General features: G+C 46.0%; 1 protein-coding gene across 9 annotated transcripts in view; it reads left to right on the top strand.

Moving 5' to 3' along the window:
* Positions 1 to 9,108: 9,108 nt before the first annotated feature.
* The window catches only part of CADM1 (cell adhesion molecule 1), a 537,468-nt gene continuing 525,871 nt past the window's right edge, over positions 9,109 to 20,705 (top strand). For 2 of the 9 annotated variants that reach the window (XM_060787008.2, XM_060787003.2), the window contains exon 1: positions 9,110 to 9,466. In XM_060787008.2, coding sequence (XP_060642991.2) covers positions 9,208 to 9,466 — 259 coding nt within the window. In that variant the 5' untranslated portion in view covers positions 9,110 to 9,207. Of the gene's footprint in view, positions 9,467 to 20,705 lie in introns of all 9 variants that reach the window. The other 7 variants (XM_060787000.2, XM_060787005.2, XM_060787004.2 and 4 more) reach the window with 5 other exon arrangements.

Here is a 20,705-nt window from a genome sequence, read left to right as displayed (position 1 = left end):
CCGCTTAAGCTTCTCACACTGAGGCCTGCTCACACTGAGGCCTACTAACACTGAGGCTTTTAGCTCACTGAGGCCTTCTCACACTGAGAGCTCTCTGAGACTGACACCTCTCTCACACTGAGGTGAACTAACACTTAGGCTTGCTCACACTGAGGCCTACTCACACCCAAGCCTACTAACACTGAGGCCTTTCGCCCACTGAGAGCTCTCTGAGACTGACACCTCTCTCACACTGAGGTGAACTACTAACACTTAGGCTTACTCACACTGAGGCCTACTCACACCCAAGCCTACTAACACTGAGGCCTTTCGCCCACTGAGAGCTCTCTGAGACTGACACCTTTCTCACACTGAGGTGAACTACTAACACTTAGGCTTACTCACACTGAGGCCTACTCACACCCAAGCCTACTAACACTGAGGCCTTTCGCCCACTGAGAGCTCTCTGAGACTGACACCTCTCTCACACTGAGGTGAACTACTAACACTTAGGCTTACTCATACTGAGGCCTACTCACACCCAAGCCTACTAACACTGAGGCCTTTCGCCCACTGAGAGCTCTCTGAGACTGACACCTCTCTCACACTGAGGTGAACTACTAACACTTAGGCTTACTCATACTGAGGCCTACTCACACCCAAGCCTACTAACACTGAGGCCTTTCGCCCACTGAGAGCTCTCTGAGACTGACACCTCTCTCACACTGAGGTGAACTACTAACACTTAGGCTTACTCATACTGAGGCCTACTCACACCCAAGCCTACTAACACTGAGGCCTTTCGCCCACTGAGAGCTCTCTGAGACTGACACCTCTCTCACACTGAGGTGAACTACTAACACTTAGGCTTACTCATACTGAGGCCTACTCACACCCAAGCCTACTAACACTGAGGCCTTTCGCCCACTGAGAGCTCTCTGAGACTGACACCTCTCTCACACTGAGGTGAACTACTAACACTTAGGCTTACTCATACTGAGGCCTACTCACACCCAAGCCTACTAACACTGAGGCCTTTCGCCCACTGAGAGCTCTCTGAGACTGACACCTCTCTCACACTGAGGTGAACTACTAACACTTAGGCTTACTCATACTGAGGCCTACTTACGCCAAGACCTACTAACACTTAGGCCTTCTCACACTGAGGGCTCTCTGAGACTGACACCTCTCTCACACTGAGGTGAACTACTAACACTTAGGCTTACTCATACTGAGGCCTACTTACGCCAAGACCTACTAACACTTAGGCCTTCTCACACTGAGGGCTCTCTGAGACTGACACCTCTCTCACACTGAGGTGAACTACTAACACTTAGGCTTACTCATACTGAGGCCTACTTACGCCAAGACCTACTAACACTTAGGCCTTCTCACACTGAGGGCTCTCTGAGATTGACACCTCTCTCACACTGAGGTGAACTAACACTTAGGCTTACTCATACTGAGGCCTACTAACACACTGAGGCCCTTAAGCTTAAGTGGCTGAGGGGGAAAAGGAAGGAGACTGAGGCTATTAGGAATTGTGGGAGTTGAAGTCCAAAACACCTGGAGCGTCAAAGTTTGCTCATGCGTGATACAACCCGACTGCAGCCAGAATTCTTTCTCCCTTCTCCAGCTCTAACAATGTCTCCATGGCTGCACTCTGGAGCTTTCTTCTTTCCTCCCTCCCTTTGTCCAATGCATCTTGTCCTTCCTTCCATCCATCCATCCATCCATCCATCCATCCATCCTTCCTCCTCTCTTTCTCTTGCCCTCACAAAGGGAGCAACTTCTGCTTTTGTCTTCTCTCCAGCGCCTGAGCACGGATCCCTCCTCTCTCTTTGTCTCAAAACTTTTCCCATTCCAATGAATGGAGGAAGGGAGACAGGTCCTCTCTTGTCCGCACGGAATGCAGAATATTTGCCCTGGAATGCACACCAGAGACAAAAGACTCCTCTCCCGCAAAGGGTTAATCCCGAGAATAGCGTTTTCCAAGGTGAAACGCTCCAAAATCACACCTGGTTTGGATTCACTTGAAACACAAGAAAGTGGGGTGCATCTATATTGTGGAGTTAATGCAGTTCAGTACCTCTTTTTGTTGCAACAGCTCAATGCTAACCAATCATGCAAGGTCTTTCGTCACCCTCCTTCCAGGATTCCTTTGTGACAGAGGAAGTGGTTCCAAACTGTGTTAACTCTCCAGTGTAGATGCGGCAAGATTCACCCCATAATAAGAAAGTGGGGTGCATCTACGTTGTGGATTTAATGCAGTTCGGTACCTCTTTTCGTTGCAACAGCTCAATGCTAAGCAATCTTACAAGGTCTTTCGTCACCCTCCTTCCAGGATTCCTTTGTGACAGAGGAAGTGGTTCCAAACTGTGTTAACTCTCCAGTGTAGAAGTGGCTAGATTCACCCCAAAATAAGAAAGTGGGGTGCATCTACATTGTGGATTTAATGCAGTTCGGTACCTCTTTTCGTTGCAACAGCTCAACGCTAAGCAATCCTGCAAGGTCTTTCTTCACCCTCCTTCCAGGATTCCTTTGTGACGGAGGAAGTGGTTCCAAACTGGGTTAACTCTCCGGTGTTGACACACCTGGATTTGCCCCAAAATAAGAAAATGCATCTAATGCAGTTCGGTACCTCTTTTGCAACGGCTCAACGCTAAGCAATCCTGCAAGGTCTTTCTTCACCCTCCTTCCAGGATTCCTTTACGACAGAGGAAGTGGTTCCAAACTGTGTTAACTCTCCGGTGTAGACGCGCCCTCGACACACCTGGCACTTTCCCCCCAGCAACCGGTTGCAACGTGTGCTTCAGGAAGCAGAGTTACCAGATCCTTGAATCAAAAGGCAGATCTTTTTTTGTTTTGTTATGACTAATCGGCTCAGAACTCCATTTAATACCTCTAAGTGTGCTTTCACCCCCGCGAGAAAGTAAAAGGGCTTAAAATGCAGCATGATTCATAAGGAAGGAGTCATTAGCCTTTAACGGGCTGACTAATAGGGAAACAATCATCCGCAGAGTCCAAGGAGTCGGGCCCTCCAGGCACGCTGGAGCGGAATCCGGAACTAAACTCCCCGCACGGAGGGAAAGCCTCCCTTTGTGTGATGGCAAGAGAAGGAAGGAAGTCCCCTCGCTGGGACTTCGCTCATCCCCAGGTGCCAGCTTTCATCCTAAAACTTCAAAGGCCGCGTCCGACTTGGGTGGGCAGAGCTGGGGACTGGCAGAGAAGAGACTCACCTCCACAACTCCGCCGGCAGGTTTGCACTCGAGGATACGCATTGTATTCTAAGCTGCATCCATAGGAGAATAGGAGGCCTGTGCAAAAGTCCTCGTAAGTCGGATCAAATTCGTAAGATTCATACTTACGATGCAATATCCGATCCGTAGGCTTGATTCATGCCAAGCTGCGTCCATAGGAGATCAGGAGGCCTGTGCAAAAGTATTGTGAGTCCTCGTAAGTCGGATCGAATTCGTAAGATTCATACTTACGATGCAATATCCGATCCGTAGGCTTGATTCACGCCAAGCTGCGTCCATAGGAGATCAGGAGGCCTGTGCAAAAGTATTGTGAGTCCTCGTAAGTCGGATCGAATTCATAAGATTCATACTTACGATGCAATATCCGATCCATAGGCTTGATTCACGCCAAGCTGCGTCCATAGGAGATCAGGAGGCCTGTGCAAAAGTATTGTGAGTCCTCGTAAGTCGGATCGAATTCATAAGATTCATACTTACGATGCAATATCCGATCCGTAGGCTTGATTCACGCCAAGCTGCGTCCATAGGAGATCAGGAGGCCTGTGCAAAAGTATTGTGAGTCCTCGTAAGTCGGATCGAATTCATAAGATTCATACTTACGATGCAATATCCGATCCGTAGGCTTGATTCACGCCAATCCATAGGAGATCAGGAGGCCTGTGCAAAAGTATTGTGAGTCCTCGTATGTCGGATCGAATTCGTAACATTCGTACTTACGATGCAATATCTGATCCGTAGGCTTGATTCACGCCAAGCTGCGTCCATAGGAGATCAGGAGGCCTGTGCAAAAGTATTGTGAGTCCTCGTAAGTCGGATCGAATTCGTAAGATTCATACTTACGATGCAATATCCGATCCGTAGGCTTGATTCACGCCAAGCTGCGTCCATAGGAGATCAGGAGGCCTGTGCAAAAGTATTGTGAGTCCTCGTATGTCGGATCGAATTCGTAACATTCGTACTTACGATGCAATATCCGAACTGTAGGCTTGATTCACGCCAGCACTCGAGGATATGCATTGTATTCTAAGCTGCGTCCATAGGAGAATAGTAGGCCTGTGCAAAAGTATCGTGAGTCCTCGTAAGTCGTATCAAATTCGTAAGATTCGTACTTACGATGCAGTAGCCGAACTGTAGGCTTGATTCACGCCAGCACTCGAGGATATGCATTGTATATGCAAGGTTGCTGTTGCTGGAATTTATAGTTCACCTACAATCAAAGAGCATTCTGAACTCCATCAATGATGGAACTGAGCCAAACTTGGCACACAGAACTCCCATGACCAACAGAAAATACTGGAAGACTTTGTGGGCATTGACCTTGACTTTGGGAGTTGGAGTTGCTGGGATTTATAGTTCACCTACAATCAAAGAGCATTCTGAACTCCACCAATGATGGAACTGAGCCAAACTTGGCACTCAGAACTCCCATGACCAACAGAAAATACTGGAAGGGTTTGGTGGGCATTGACCTTGACTTTGGGACTTTTAGTTCACCTGCATCCAGAGAGCACTGTGGACTCAAACAATGGAGGAGCTGGACCCAACTTGGAATGGATACTCTATATTCCCAAATGTGAATACTGGTGGAGTTTGGGGAGAAGAGACCTTGACATTTGGGAGTTGTAGTTGCTGGGATTTATAGTTAACCTACAATCAAAGACCCTTATGAACCCCACCAGAGATGGAATTGAATCAAACCTGGCACACAGAACTCCCATGACCAACAGAAAATACTGGAAGGGTTTGGTAGGCATTGACCTTCAGTTCGGGAGTTGTAGTTCACCTACATCCAGAGAGCACTGTGGACTCAAACAATGATGGATCTGGACCAAACTTGGCGCAAGCACTCAATACACCCAAATATGAACACAGATGGAGTTTGGGGAAAATAGACCTTGACATTGCAGTGGCTGGGATTTATAGTTCACCTACAATCAAAGAGCATTCTGAACCCCACCAACAACAGAATTGGGCCAAGCTGTACAATTAATGCAGTTCAGCACCTCTTTAACTCCCATGACTTAATGCTATGGAATCCTGGGAGTTATAACTCGACAAAGCCTTGCCAAACTATAAATCCCGAATTTATAATCTCAGGTGCATCTCCATAGTACAAATAATGCCGTTTTGTACCTCTTTAACTCCCATGGGTCTATGCTATGGGCTCCTGGGAGTTATAGTTCAACAAGGTCTTGCCAAACTATAAATCCCAAGGTTTGCACTCTCAAGTGTGTTTCCATTGAACAATCAATGCAGTTTAGTACCTCTTTAGCTCCCATAGCATGTAGCCTGGAAGTTGTAGTTCAGCAAGAAGACCTTGCCAAACTACAAATCCCAGGATTTGCACTCTCAAGTGCTGAAATGATGCAGTTCAGCACCTCTTTCAGTCCCATGGCTCAATGCTATGGACTCCTGGGAGTTGTAGTTTGACAAGTCCTCGCCAAACTACAAATCCCAAGGTTTGTCCTCTCAAGGGCGTCTCCATTGTACAATTAATGCGGTTTAGTACCTCTTTAACCCACCCATAGCATCCAGCCTGGGAGTTGTAGTTCGGCAAGGTCTTGCCAAACTATAAAGGCGAGTTTATAATAATAATAATAATAATAATAATAATAGTAATAACAATAATGTATCACTATCTAATAATCTATCAATATTATGTGTGCATAATATAATATAAATATAATATAAAGGCGAGTTTATAATAATAATAATAATAATAATAATAGTAATAACAATAATGTATCACTATCTAATAATCTATCAATATTATGTGTGCATTGGAGGTAAATTTCAGGCAAAAATTGGTATGATAAGAAACAAAGATGGCGGGGACCTAACAGAAGCTGAAGAGATCAAGAGAAGGTGGCGAGACTATACAGAAGATCTGTATAGGAAGGATAATAATATTGAGGATAGTTTTGACGGTGTGGTGAATGAATTAGAACCAGACATCCTGAGGAGTGAGGTTGAATGGGCCTTAAGAAGCATTGCTAACAACAAGGCAGCAGGAGACGACGGGATCCCAGCTGAACTGTTTAAAATCTTAAAAGATGATGCTGTCAAGGTGATGCATGCCATTTGCCAGCAAATATGGAAAACACAAGAATGGCCATCAGACTGGAAAAAATCAACTTATATCCCCATACCAAAAAAGGGAAATGCGAAAGACTGCTCCAACTTCCGTACAGTGGCCCTTATTTCTCATGCCAGGAAGGGAATGCTCAAGATCCTGCAAGGAAGACTCCAGCAATACATGGAGCGAGAGTTGCCAGATGTTCAAGCTGGGTTTAGAAAAGGCAGAGGAACGAGAGACCAGATTGCCAATATCCGCTGGAGAATGGAGAAAGGCCGGGAGTTTCAGAAAAACATCTACTTCTGCTTCATTGACTATTCTAAAGCCTTTGACTGTGTGGATCATAATAAATTGTGGCAAGTTCTTGGTGGGGTGGGCATCCCAAGCCCCCTTCCCTCTCTCCTGAGGAATCTGTACAAGGACCAAGGAGCAACAGTCAGAACTGACCACGGAACAGGAGACGGGTTCAAGATTGGGAAAGGCGTCCGGCAAGGCTGCATCCTCTCACCCAACCTTTTTGACTTGTATGCAGAACACATCATGCGAGGATGTGCGGGGCTTGAGGAATGCAAAGCTGGGGTAAAAATTGCTGGAAGAAACATTAACAACCTCAGATATGCAGATGACACCACTCTGATGGCCGAAAGCGAGGAGGAGCTGAGGAGCCTTCTCATCAAGGTGAAAGAAGAAAGCGCAAAAGCTGAGTTGTAGCTAAACATAAAAAAACCAAGATGATGGCAACAAGAATGATTGACAACTGGGAAATAGAGGGAGAAAACGTGGAGGCCGTGACAGGGTTTGTATTTCTAGGTGCAAAGATGAGTGCAGACACAGACTGTGGCCAGGAAATCAGAAGACGCTTCCTTCTTGGGAGGAGAGCAAGGTCCAGTCTCGATAAAATAGTAAAGAGTAGAGACATCAGACTGGCAACAAAGATCCATTGCCTAGTCCAAGCCATGGTCTTCCCTGCAGTCACCTACGGATGTGAGAGCTGGACCTGAGGGAAGGCTGAGCGAAGGAAGAGAGATGCTTTTGAGCTGTGGTGTTGGAGGAAAGTGCTGAGAGTGCCTTGGACTGCGAGAAGATCCAACCAGTCCATCCTCCAGGAAATAAAGCCCGACTAAAGCTCACTGGAGGGAAGGAGACGAGAGACAAAGTGGAAGTCCTTTGAATGCCACATCATGAGGAGACAGGAAAGCCTAGAGAAGACAACTATGCTGGGGAAAGTGGAAGGCAAAAGGAAGAGGGGCTGACCAAGGGCAAGATGGATGGATGGCATCCTTGAAGTGACTGGACTGACCTTGAGGGAGCTGGGGGTGGTGACGGCCGACAGGGAGCTCTGGCGTGGGCTGGTCCATGAGGTCACGAAGAGTCGGAGACGACTGAACGAATGAACAACAACAATTATGTGTGCAAACCCGGCTCCTTGAGATGTTTACCAAGGGGAGGAGAGATCCCATAATTTATGCAGGCCCCGCCCCTCACCTTGAGACCAATAGGAAGAGAGGAAGGGGAGAGGAAAAGCTTCTTTTATATGCAAGCCCCGCCCCTCAGGAGCTGGCGAATAGGGAGCGCCCGCTGGGCTCTTTATGCAGGCCCCGCCCCCTCACTCATAGAGAGAGAAAGGACAGAAGAGCCATAATTTATGCAGGCCCCGCCCCTTCACCCTGGCAGATAGTGAGAAAGGCTCCGCCCCCTTACTGTTGGAAATAGTCAGAACTTTAATATATGCAGGCCCCGCCCCTTTGCTATTGGAAATAGTGCGAAAGGCCCCGCCCCCTTGCTGCTGGAGATAGTAAGAAAGAAATTCCATAATTTATGCAGGCTCCTCCCCTTTGCTATTGGAGATAGTGAGAGAGGCCCCGCCCCCTTGCTGTTGGAAATGGTCAGAAAGGAATTCAATAATTTATACAAGCCCCGCCCCTTCACTAGGGAGATAGTGAAAATGGCCCCGCCCCCTTGCTGTTGGAGATAGACAGAAAGGAATTCCTTAATTTATGCAGGCCCCGCCCCCTTGCTGCAGAGATAGTGAGAAAGGCCCCGCCCCCTTGCTGTTGGAGATAGTCAGAAAGGAGTCTGAGTGGGAAAGGAATTCCTTAATTTATGCAGGCCCCGCCCCTTCGCTATTGGAGACAGTGAGAAAGGCCCCGCCCCCTTGCTGTTGGAAATGGTCAGAAAGGAATCCCATAATTTATGCAGGCCCCGCCCCTTCGCTTTTGGAGATTGTGAAAATGGCCCCGCCCCCTCGCTTTTCGAGATGGTTAGAAAGGAATTCCATAATTTATGCAGGCCCAGAAAGGAGAAAATCCCTAATATATGCAGTCCCCGCCCCTTCTATGGCCCTATTGGTAGCGAAGAGGCGCAATTAAGTATGCAGTCCCCGCCTTCGTGCTGTTGGAGAGTGTGAGAAAGAAAAGATCCATAATTAATGCAGACCCCGCCCCTTTAGTCTTGGAGCCGGCGAGTGAGGAGCGGATTCTTAATATATGCAGGCCACGCCCCTTGTCGGGACCTATCGGAAGAGAGAAAGAGGAGCGGCGAGGGAGGAGCAGGCGCTGTGGAGATTATGTAGGCCCCGCCTGGGAGCGGTGGCGAATGGGGAGCGCCGCTGGAGCTGATTATGCAAGCCCCGCCTCCAAGCGGTGGCGAATCGGAAGCAGTGTTTGATGTGATTATGCATGCCCCGCCCCTTGTTCGGAGATTTCTGGTTCCTGATTGGCTGTGTGCGGGTGTAGCTCCGCCTTGTGTGCCTCGGCGGTGTGTGCCTCAGAGCCGGGCTGGCAGAAGCGGAGCAGGTGCGCGGAGGGAAGGACTGACGGGAGAGGCAGGCAGGCAGGCAGGCAGGCAGGCCGGCGATCGGGAGGGAAGGCAGGAAGGCAGGCAAGAAGCAGGATGGCCGGGCTCAGAGCCGAGTCTCCCCGGCGGAGGCAGCTTCACCCTCGGCGGAGGAGGAGGAGGGTGGCGACGGTGGCGCAGCCGGAGCCGCCCCCGGAGAGCCACCCGCCGTCCTCCTCTCTGCCGCTCCGCCTGCCCTTCTTCCCGCCTCAGCCGCAGCCCTCGCCCTCCGTGTCGTGCCCGGCCTTCTCCTTCCCGCCCTCGCTGGCCCTCTTCCTCTTGGCCGCCGCCGCCGCCGCCTCCATGCTGCCCACAGGTAAGAAGGAGGCACTCAAGGGGCGGGGCCTACCAAGGCAGGGGGAGGGGCCCAGGCAACAGGGGGCGGGGCCTCCGTGCCAGGGGGCGGGGCCTCGGCTGAGGGACACGCTCAGCCCCCCTCCCCCACGTGACCCACCCCCCAACCCCCCCTCTTCTCTCTCTTTCCCAAAAATGTCTAATATCTCATCAATGGCCATAATCAATATAATTAGTGAACATGCTTATTTATAATGAGAGACCAGTATTGATCATATCGATAATCAATCGATTATAAATATTATAAATTATTAGTATATATAAATTTCTAATACTTGCAATGCCATCTCATTAATGGCCATAATCAATATAATTAGTGAACATGCTTATTTATAATGGGAGACCAGTATTGATCATATCTATTGATCGTATTGATAATCAGGAGATTATAGTATTTATAATATAATTATATTATAATATAATCAGTAGATTACCAATATTATAAATACACGATATTACCAATACTATAAATACCCCCTCAACCCCCTCTTCTCTCTCTCTCTCTCTCTTTCCCAAAAATTACTAATACTTGCAATACATCTAATTAATGGCCCTATTCAATATAATTAGTGAACATGCTTATTTATAACGGGAGACAAGGATTGATCGTATCAATAATCAATCGATTATAAAGATTATAAATTATAAATATATATAATCTATATAATATAAACATTATAAATTATCAATATATACATATATAATCAATAAATTATAAGTATTATAAATTATATATAATCTATATAATGTAAATATTATAAATTATCTGTATGTATAATCAATAGGTTATAAATATTATAAACTATAAATGTCTATATAATCTATATAATATAAATATTATAAATTATCAATATATATATATAATCAATAGGTTATAAATTATATATATATATAATCTATATAATATAAATATTATGAATTATGAATATATATATAATCAATAGATTATAAATATTATAAATTATATAGTCAATAGATTATAAATATTATAAACTGTACATATATAATCAATAGGTTATAAATATTACAAATACTTGATATTTAAATTTCCAAGCATTTATAAAACGCTTCCTAAGAGTTGCAATGCCATCTAATTCATGGCCGTATTCAATATAATGAGTGATCATGCTTATTTATAATGGGAGACAAGTGTTGATCCTATCTATTGATCACATTGATAATACATGAAATTTAAATGTCCAAGGATTTATAAAATGCTTCCTAATAGTTGGCAGTGTAATCTAATTAGTGACCCTTTCCGCTTCCATTTATCATTTCCCAAAAATTTCTAAGGATTTGTAAAATGTGGAGGCTTTGAAACAGAGGCTGGATGGCCATCTGTCGGGAGGGCTTTGAATGCAATATTCCTGCTTCTTGGCAGAATGGGGTTGGACTGGATGGCCCAGGAGGTCTCTTCCAACTCTTGGATTCTAGGATTCTAAGTATAAGTATTGATCATACTTATTAATAATATATTATAATTAATGATAATATTTATTTATAATATATTCCATATAATTATTGACAGCATTTAATTGCTATATATATTCCATATAATTATTGATAACATTTATTTATAATATAATTAATGATTATATTAATTTATAATATAATTCCCAATAATACTTATTTCTTGTTATTGTATTTATTTACAAGTGAATTGACGACAGATCAGATGGGATGGGAATATTTATAATACTTATTTACCATATAATATAATTCCAGCACTTTTGTATAATATATTCATGCATTGATATAATATAAGCCCTGATAATATTTATTTATAATATTTGCATTATATAATATAATATAAGTATTTATAATATTTACAATATCATTGACTTATACTATCCATTTATTCACCCCATAATATTATTATTTATCCTATTTATCCATCTCCAGGCCATCTTTTCTTACTATTTCTCATATCGTCTTCTTTTTTGTCCTATGCACTATTTATCCTTCATCCCATGCATTGCTTTGTAGTCAGTTATGCACACAAACATTTCCCATTTTTGCTTCTTTGTCACAAACAGACGCTCTGTGTAAACATTCCTTGAATTTATTTACCAATAGATATACGTAGACACAACGTAAATAGTCCTGATCCCATTCAATCCCTACCAAAATAAATAAGAGGGAGGCAATTGGTATCGCTCTCTTCCTTTGGCTCCTTCTCTCCTTTCCCGTGCCTCAGTTTCCCTTCTGTCTCTCATAAATGTCCCCCTTATGTATACACATATGTACATGCATGTATACGCAACCGCCTTGTTTTCCTATTTGACCCCTTCCTTCCTTCCTTCCTTCCTTCCTTCCTTCCTTCCTTCCTTCTTTTTGCTGTCCCCATCCATGCAGTGGAGAATGCTCCCTCCTTTCTCCTTCCCTCCATCCTTTTGCTTCCTTCCTCCTTCCTTCCTTTCTCCTTCCTTCCTTTCTCCTTCCTTCCTTCCTTCTTTTCTCCTTCCCTCCATCCTTTTGCTTCCTTCCTCCTTCCTTCCTTTCTCCTTCCTTCCTTTCTCCTTCCTTCCTTCCTTCCTTCCTTCCTTCCTTCCTTCCTTCCTTCTTTTCTCCTTCCCTCCCTCCTTTTGCTTCCTTCCTCTTTCCTTCCTCCCTTCCTCCTTCCTTCCTTCCTTCCTTCCTTCCTTCCTTCCCTCCCTCCCTCCCTCCCTCCCTCCCTCCTTTTGCTTCCTTCCTCCTTCCTTCCTTCCTTCCTTCCTTCCTTCCTTCTTTTCTCCTTCCCTCCCTCCTTTTGCTTCCTTCCTCTTTCCTTCCTCCTTCCTTCCTTCCTTCCTTCCTTCCTTCCTCCTTCCCTCCCTCCTTTTGCTTCCTTCCTCCTTCCTTCCTTCCTTCCTTTCTCCTTCCTTCCTTTTTTCCTTCTTTCCTTCCTTCTTTCCTTCCTTTTGCTGTCCCCATCCAGGCAGAGGAGAATGCACCCTCCTTCCTCCTTCTCTCCCTCCTTTTGCTTCCTTCCTCCTTCCTTCCTTCCTTTCTCCTTCCTTCCTTTTTTCCTTCTTTCCTTCCTTCTTTCCTTCCTTTTGCTGTCCCCATCCAGGCCGAGGAGAATGCACCCTCCTTCCTCCTTCTCTCCCTCCTTTTGCTTCCTTTATCCTTCCTTCCTTCCTTCCTTCCTTCCTTCCTTCCTTCCTTCCTTCCTTCCTTCCTTCACTTTGCTGTCCCCATCCATGCAGAGGAGATTGCTCCCTCCTTCCTCCTTCTGCTTCCTTTCCCCTTCCTTCCTTCCTTCTTTCCTTCGTTTTGCTGTCCCCATCCGTACAGAGGAAAATGCGTCCTCCTTCTGCTTCCTTTCTCCTTCCTTCCTTTCTTCTTTCCCTGCTGCGAAGACTGCAGTGCCCTCTCCCTTCTCTCCCTTTGTGGGGCTCCTTTCCTTCCTTCCTTCCTTCCTTCCTTCCTTCCTTCCTTCCTTCCTTCTTTCCTCCCTTGCACACTCATTCCTTCCCTCTCAGGATGCTCTCTCCCCCTTTTTTGTTTGGGGCCTCCGTTCAGTGCCACCCCCTCCCCTCCTCCCCATTGGCGGCCCCTTCTGCTTTGAAACCTGAACTTGCCCCAGCAAAGAAGGAGCCCAACAAGGAGGACCCCCCCCCTTCTCTTCTCTTCTCTCCCATCACCTCTTCCCTCCCACTTCTCTCTCTCCCCGGCTTGTTGTTTTGCAGGCAAGAGACCCTTCTTCTTCCCTTTGCCCATCCGCCTCTTTCCCTTCCGAAACCGGGGTGAGATTTTGGGGAAGGTTGGGGGCTTCACTGTGCACGGAAACCCCTTCCCCCTCTTGAACGTCTTTGCATACCACTCTGTGCTTTGGGGGTGCTCCTATGCGCTGGGTGAGGGAAAGGAAGGGGGGGGGGTTTCTGCATTTGGTTCCTACAAACCTTCCCTGCAGGGAAGCAAAGATCTATCTGTCTATTGATCTATCTATCTTTGGGAGAGAAAAGTGAAATATATATATATAAATAAAGATTTATTATATTATTATTTTATTATACACACACACACACACACATATGCATGTGTATGCATTTGGGATTCACAGTCCTCTTGGTTCCGCCAAACCTGCAGAGAAGCATATATATATCTGTGTGTGTGTGTGTATGTATATATATAGACACACACGCACGTAAGTAAGTGTATGTATAATGTTTGTGTGTGTGAACACACATGTATATTATATGTAAATATACTTACATACATATCTGTGTGCATAATGTGTGTGAATATATATATATATAATGTTTGTGTGTGTGAACACACATATATATTATATGTATATATATAATATGCATATATACATATATATATGTATACATATATATATAATGTGTATGTGTGAATATATATAATGTGTATGTATACGTATCCGTTTGGAATTCACAGTCCTATTAGTTCCTACAAACCTTTGACAGAAAAGCAAAGATATCTATGTATGTGTATGTAGAAGCAAAGATATCTATATCTATCTATATGTTTGTGTATGTATATGTATGCATATGTCTGTGAAAATATATATGCATGTGGCTATCATTGTGGAATGAACACCCATGCTGTTTTTAGACCCATGTCCATATATATATATGTATGTGTGTGTGTGTGTATATATATATATACTCACACTCTCTCTCTCATATATATATATATATCTCACACACTCTCACGTGTGTGTGTGTGTGTATATGCATATGTGTGTGTATGCACGCACTCCTGTATTTATGTACGTGTGTGTGTATGTATGTATATATATATATATATATAAAGGCATGGGTCTTAAAGCATCCTGGGGGTCCATTCCGCACCGATTCTCCCGCCGCTGAACCTTGGCAAGACGTTGTCGTTGTGCACACAAAACATCCCTTTCCGCCGCCTGTATAGAGAAGGAGACAGAACGTATGGACCTGAAGGCAGCCTTCTAATATTGTGGTTCGGCAAAACCTTGTCCGGGGATGCATGAGCGGTGCTCTCTCTCTCTCTCTCTCTCTCTCTCTCTCCGTCTCCCCCCTTTCCGTCCCCAAATGTCCCTTCTGCAAGCCTGCTCGTTCTCTCGTTCTCTGGCACGGAGTCGGCGCTGGCGAGGTTGGGAAAGAAGAGGGCAGTGTTTGCTTTCCCGAACAAAAGGGGAGCGGGGGACGGAAAGCAAGGGCTGCTTCGCCTTCTTCTTCTGCTCGGGGAGGATTTTCAAGTCAAGGGGTCTTTTCTTGCAACCCCAGAGTGGATGTGAATGTGGGTCTACAACAGCAACAAGTGGGCCAGTGATGGTTGAGATCCCTCTCTTGCAATGTATGCAACCATGTCATTGAATAGTACACATTATTCTCCTTTGAGCCTTGAGTTCAGACCTTTGGTGGTGACTTTGGCCTCTGGATTCAATGCAAACTGGAGCTGCTTCTTGCAAAAATGGCCCCGATCTTGACGAGTGGACTTACGGTCTTGGAAACGTACGAGTTTGGAAGCTTATAAATGCAAGGGGAGCATCGTGTTGTGTTGTAGGTCTTGGCCTCCGGCGCGAACGGAGTTGTCCGCTCCAGAAATCACAAAACGATACCCGGGAAGCTGCTTCCTGTGTAACGCAATCTCCAAAGTCACCTTGTTGACAGACCGCTCGGAAGCGCAACCCTTTTGTGTTAGCCCTCCCTTTTGTGTTTGTGTGTTTACCCCTTAATAATAATAATAATAAAGACACAAACAGGAGGGTTTGCTTCTTTCTCGGTGGAGGAGGACGTGTTTCCTTTGCAAAGGAGGAACGAGTAGCGGATACTACGAGAAAGAGAGAGAGAGAGAGATCCATGTTGGAGAAACTCGTTTGCCGGTTACCATGGAAGCAGCTTCGTTCTCTTACATATCTGACACTGCTTTCGAACCGAACAGCCCTCGGCGTGTGTGTGAGTGTGTGTGTGTGTGTGTGTAGCTCTTCTTTTCTGTTTCTGCAGCTGCCTGGCTTTGAAATATATATATATATATACACACACACACATTTTGGAAAACGGGAACTGGCGTACTGTACGAGTTGATGCAGAAACGCATCCACATGTTTGCTGACTATTTTCTCACTTTGTGGGGCACTTCCTCCTTTCCTCCTTCCCTCTCTTCTTTCCTTCCTTCCTTCCTCCGTGGAAGTCCTTTCAGTCTATTGTCATATTTTGGATTGTTTTGGATGTGGCCCGTGTTTGTGGAGAGGTGTCCCGGCTCTTGAGGCATCTCTTGAGCATTTGGCTTGGGTTTTGCAGCAATTGGATTTGGAGGCAACAGGTTGCAGGAGAAGCGTGCTCTTGTCCCGGATGCAAAAAGTCCCGGATGCAATCAGGTTGCAAGAGAAGCATGCTCTTGTCCCGATGCAAGAAGTCCCGGATGCAAACAGGTTGCAGGAGAAGCACGCTGTTGTCCCGATGCAAAAAGTCCCGGATGCAAACAGGTTGCAGGAGAAGCATGCTCTTGTCCCGATGCAAAAAGTCCCGGATGCAATCAGGTTGCAAGAGAAGCATGCTCTTGTCCTGAATGCAAAAAGTCCCGGATGCAATCAGGTTGCAGGAGAAGCATGCTCTTGTCCCGATGCAAAAAGTCCCGGATGCAATCAGGTTGCAAGAGAAGCATGCTCTTGTCCTGAATGCAAAAAGTCCCGGATGCAATCAGGTTGCAGGAGAAGCATGCTCTTCTCCCGGATGCAAAAAGTCCCGGATGCAATCAGGTTGCAGGAGAAGCGCGCTCTTGTCCTGGATGCAAAAAATCCCGGATGCAAACAGGTTGCAGGAGAAGCACGCTCTCATCCCGGATGGTTGCAAAAAGTGCCGTTCCCTCTCCTGTTTGGAACTGGGGAAATAAACATGGAAGGGAAAGTCAGTAATGGGATCCATCACTGCAAGGGTAGAGTGTCCCTTCCTTTCGTTTTATGAGTCGAACGAGAGTGGTGCGCTGTGCCGAAATGCCGTGTCTTGCACGTTGCATTTCCTCACCGGTTCGGAGCGGCTCGTCTTCTCCCGTGTCGTTGGGCCGCGATCCATCGCCCCTCATTAACACCACTTGATATTTCCAGTGTGTCCCCGCACTCGTTACAAGGCCTCATTTACTCCCTCGGTGTGAGGAGCGCATCTCTCTTGCACGATGGGACTAACACAAGAGGGCCATTGAGGAGACCCTTTCAGTTTCCTCTCGTCGGAGGAGAAACGGAGGGGAATAGAAAAGGCCAGGCAGCTCTCTCTCGCTCTCCGGAACAAAGGCCGGCATTCATATGGATGTCGTGCTTTCGCTTTATCAACTTCGGCCGAGCGGGGGGCCCTTGGTTTGGAAAAGGAAAGGGCTTTGGGGAGGGAGGGAATGGGTGGGTGGGTGGGTGGACAAAGAGACAGAAATACTATGTGGCTCATTAGACCGGCTCAGTGAACCCTCCCGTTGGTACACGATGCTCTCCAGAGCCGAAGCGATGGTTGCGCGGGATGAATGCGGTCACGACGGCATGTCCCCCCCAAACTGAGTAGTACTTTGGAAGGCAATTTGGGGGCCTTGCGTTTCAGGCCTTTCGTTTAGTTTTGAGGTATCTGCCTGTGTTGGTCTTTGGATCAGAAGGCAGTGAAGCCCAGACTATCGCTTCACTTGTCAGCGCTCGGCGCCAGGCGTTCAATATGTTCAGACGCCGGAGGAATGATGTTCCTGTCTTGGTGGATTTTAAAGGACTCGAACTCCCCCTCCTTCCCGTCAGCCGGTGGTTGTGGCTTGGACGGGTTTGTGGTCTCGATGCTCCCCTTCCTCTTCGTGAGTTGTGTTTGGATGCAGAGAAATATGATAAAGCAAAACAGAGGTGCATGGTGTTGCCACCTTGGTTGCTTTTGAACATTTTGGAGAACATGGAGATATGTTTCCTTGACCAAGGGTGGTGGCTAGAAGGTAATGAATTGCGGAGGTAGATGTTCTTGCATTCAGTTATGAAGCAGTGCCTGCTTTTGTGGGTCTGCGGTGTTGATGATCCTGCTCCCTTTCAAGTTTTAGACCCAAAGAAATTGGGGAACGGGCCTAAAATAAAGTGCTTTCCTTGTGTGGACATGAATGCACAACGCCTCGCTTGTTCTTCCCGCCGTACCTTTTTGCCTTGTGGCAAAATTCGCACCAAAACACTATGATGTGTCTGCATGAAGCATGAAACCTGGCCGATAACGCCAACAAGGACCACTGCTCCTTTTTCATTCGACAGTGTACACAACCCAGTCTGTTGTGCATCAATATTGGGGTCTAATGATGCCTTCAGGAAGGCAGAAACAGAGGGTTTAAATGGTGCAAAAGGAGAGCTTTTGCACCAGAGAGACAACTGTTGCCGATTGGAAGACCGATCCCTCTTGAGCTGAATCCAAAGCAATGCTGTGCGCTTTGGGGACGCTGGCAAATCCTGTTTCGCGACCCCTTCCCCTGCCCAACAACTCCCTTTTGTGCTTTCCTGTGACCCCTCCCCAACGCTGCTTAAATATTTCATTAAGGAGGCCATTATACGAAATGTTCTGCCCTTTGAGGTTCTCCTCCGTGACCCAGAAGTATCCTTCTGTGCTTCTCCTGCATTGTTGGAGACTCATCACTGTGGTTGCCACAATTGGTGGTGGTTATGACCCACCGTTTGTGTTACACAGGAAAGGGCTTCAAAGGCTTCGTATCAGGTCTTTTCTGGTGTGTGTTTTCTACCAAAGAGGACTTGCTTTCCCCATTCGGTCGTGGCTGAAGGCCAGGCATGCCAGCAACCAGGCATCTAGACGTTTGCCATTTTTGCTCAGATCCCGGAGTCGTTGTTGTCGCCTTAGCAGATTTCCAGCCCAAGTTGTGCAAAAGGGAAGAAGAGCCTTTTCCGATAGGTAGGCTCCTAAAATAGTACAGATAATCAGGAGAGTGCTTTGGAGCATGGAGTAATTGCTGCACAAAAAACGATTCAAGCATGGGTAATTGTAATGGGGATAGGTAATGTTAAGACTTGGTTTAAAATAAGCTGGTAACTTTAATCTATGCATTTCTATGGCACCTTTCATCTGAAGATCACTCTGCTTTACAGTTAATTAAGCTTCACAATGCTCCTCCGAGGCCGGAAGAGGAGACATTTCCAAGTGGTACGGAAACACGGCCACCACTGGGGTGGAACGCAGCTGCTGGTTAACGGTGCGTGCAAACACTGCGTTGACGCCTGATTCGGAAAGGAATCTCTGACAAGGTGGGGCTGCGCAAGGATCCCTCTCTTGTGATGGGTTTCTGACGATGTATGTGGGACATCGCTTCAGAGGTGCCAGACATGTTGCAGCAGTCCTGGAGAACTTGGGAGATGTTTCCTTGACCTCAAGTGATGGGTAGCAGAGGTATTGACAGCAGTGTTGGAGAACGTGGGGAGATGTTTCCTTGACCATACATGATGGGTGGAAGGTAATGAATGGCTGGTGCATTGGTAGCAATTTTGGAGAACATGGAGATATGTTTCCTTGACCAAGGGTGGTGTCTAGAAGGTAATGAATTACAGAGGTAGATGTTTCCTTGACCATTGGTGGTGGTTAGAAGATAATGAATGGCGGATGTATGGTCAGCAATGTTGGAGAACATAGGGAGATGTTTCCTTGACCTCAAGTGATGGGTAGCAAAGGCATTAACAGCAATGTTGGAGAGCACGGGGAGATGTTTCCTTGACCATACATGATGGGTGGAAGGTAATGAATGGCAGAGTTATTGGTAGCAATTTTGGAGAACATGGAGATATGTTTTCTTGACCAAGGGTGGTGGCTAGAAGGCAATGAATTGCGGAGGTAGATGTTTCCTTGACCATTGGTGGTGGTTAGAAGATAATGAATGGCGGATGTATTGTCAGCAATGTTGGGGAATGTGGAGAGATGTTTACTTGATCATGGCCGGTGGTTAGAAGGCAATGAATGGTGGAGGCATTGGTAGCAATGTTGGGGCACTTGGGGAGATGTTTCCTTGACCATGCATGGAGGCTGGAAAACAATGAATGGCAGAGGTATTGGCAGCAGTGTTGGAGAACATGGGGAGATGTTTCCTTGACCATGGCTGGTGGTTAGAAGGCAATGAATGGGAGAGGTATTGGTAGCAATGTTGGGGAATGTGGGGAGATGTTTCTTTGATCATGTATGGTGGTTAGAAGTCAGTGAATGGCGGAGGTATTGGCAGCAATGTTGGGGAACATGGGGAGATGTTTCCTTGACCATGGGTCGTGGTTAGAAGGTAATGAATGGTGGATGTGTTGGCAGCAGTGATGGAGAATGTGGGGAGATGTTTCCTTGCTCACACATGGTGGGTGGAAGTTAATGAGTGTCCATGCAATCCGTAGTTTCACTTTGTGTATTCTTGCATGTGTTAGATGTGGATGGTCCTTGTGGTCTTCTTCAGCTCCATGATTCTGTTTCTTCATTGAAATAGTGAGTTTTGGGGGAATTTTCTCTTCTTATGTCAGCTGCTTCATTAGTCATTGATAGTTGCATACCTTAAATATCAGTATACCTGGATTTCCTCTACCACCATACCATGCCATGCCATGCCATGCCATGCCATGCCATGCCATGCCATGCCATGCCATGCCATGCCATACCGAGTGAGCGTTATTAAGAGAACAACATTCTGTATATATTTTGAAATGGTGACTGATTATGACATTATTTTACCTGTGTTTATAATAAAAAATTAACAGACTTAATGATGGAACATTCAATTGAATGTTGTGTATTCTTGGGTGGCAGAATGGGGTTGGACTTGGATGCTGCTTAGGGTCTTCTCCAACTTTTCTTCCATTTATCCAGTGGAAAATGCCAAGCTCTTTGGGAGTTTTCACCTCTTTCTTCTTTGGTCAATGAGAAGTTCACCATTTAAGTATCTCAATGCTTGGATTTGTTCAACCACTGTATTTTGCTCTTTGCTGTGCTATGAAGCTTGAAGGCTGTATCACACAATCCCTGATGGGAAGTTCATGGTCTTCTGCTCCTCACCTTAAGGCCTCCATGTTTGTTGTGTAAATGTTTAGTGTATAGCCCACTTTCTGCTGTAGTTGGTTGCAAGATTGGGATTGCGTAGGAAAAGCTCATGCCCTTGGACCTGCTTCCTCACTTATGGTGGCAGATACAACTTTGAAATGTCTACTTGCTGAAATTTCTATTTGTGCATACATTTGGATGGCTTTCTCAGTTTGTATTGAGTGCTTGTAGCTTTCTTCTAGGCAAATTGGTTTTCAAAGT

Source organism: Anolis sagrei, chromosome 7 (assembly GCF_037176765.1).
Source record: "Anolis sagrei isolate rAnoSag1 chromosome 7, rAnoSag1.mat, whole genome shotgun sequence".
Taxonomy (NCBI): Eukaryota; Metazoa; Chordata; class Lepidosauria; order Squamata; family Dactyloidae; genus Anolis; species Anolis sagrei.
The sequence above is the reverse complement of the archived record's forward strand: the minus strand, read 5'-3'. Positions and strand labels throughout refer to the sequence as shown.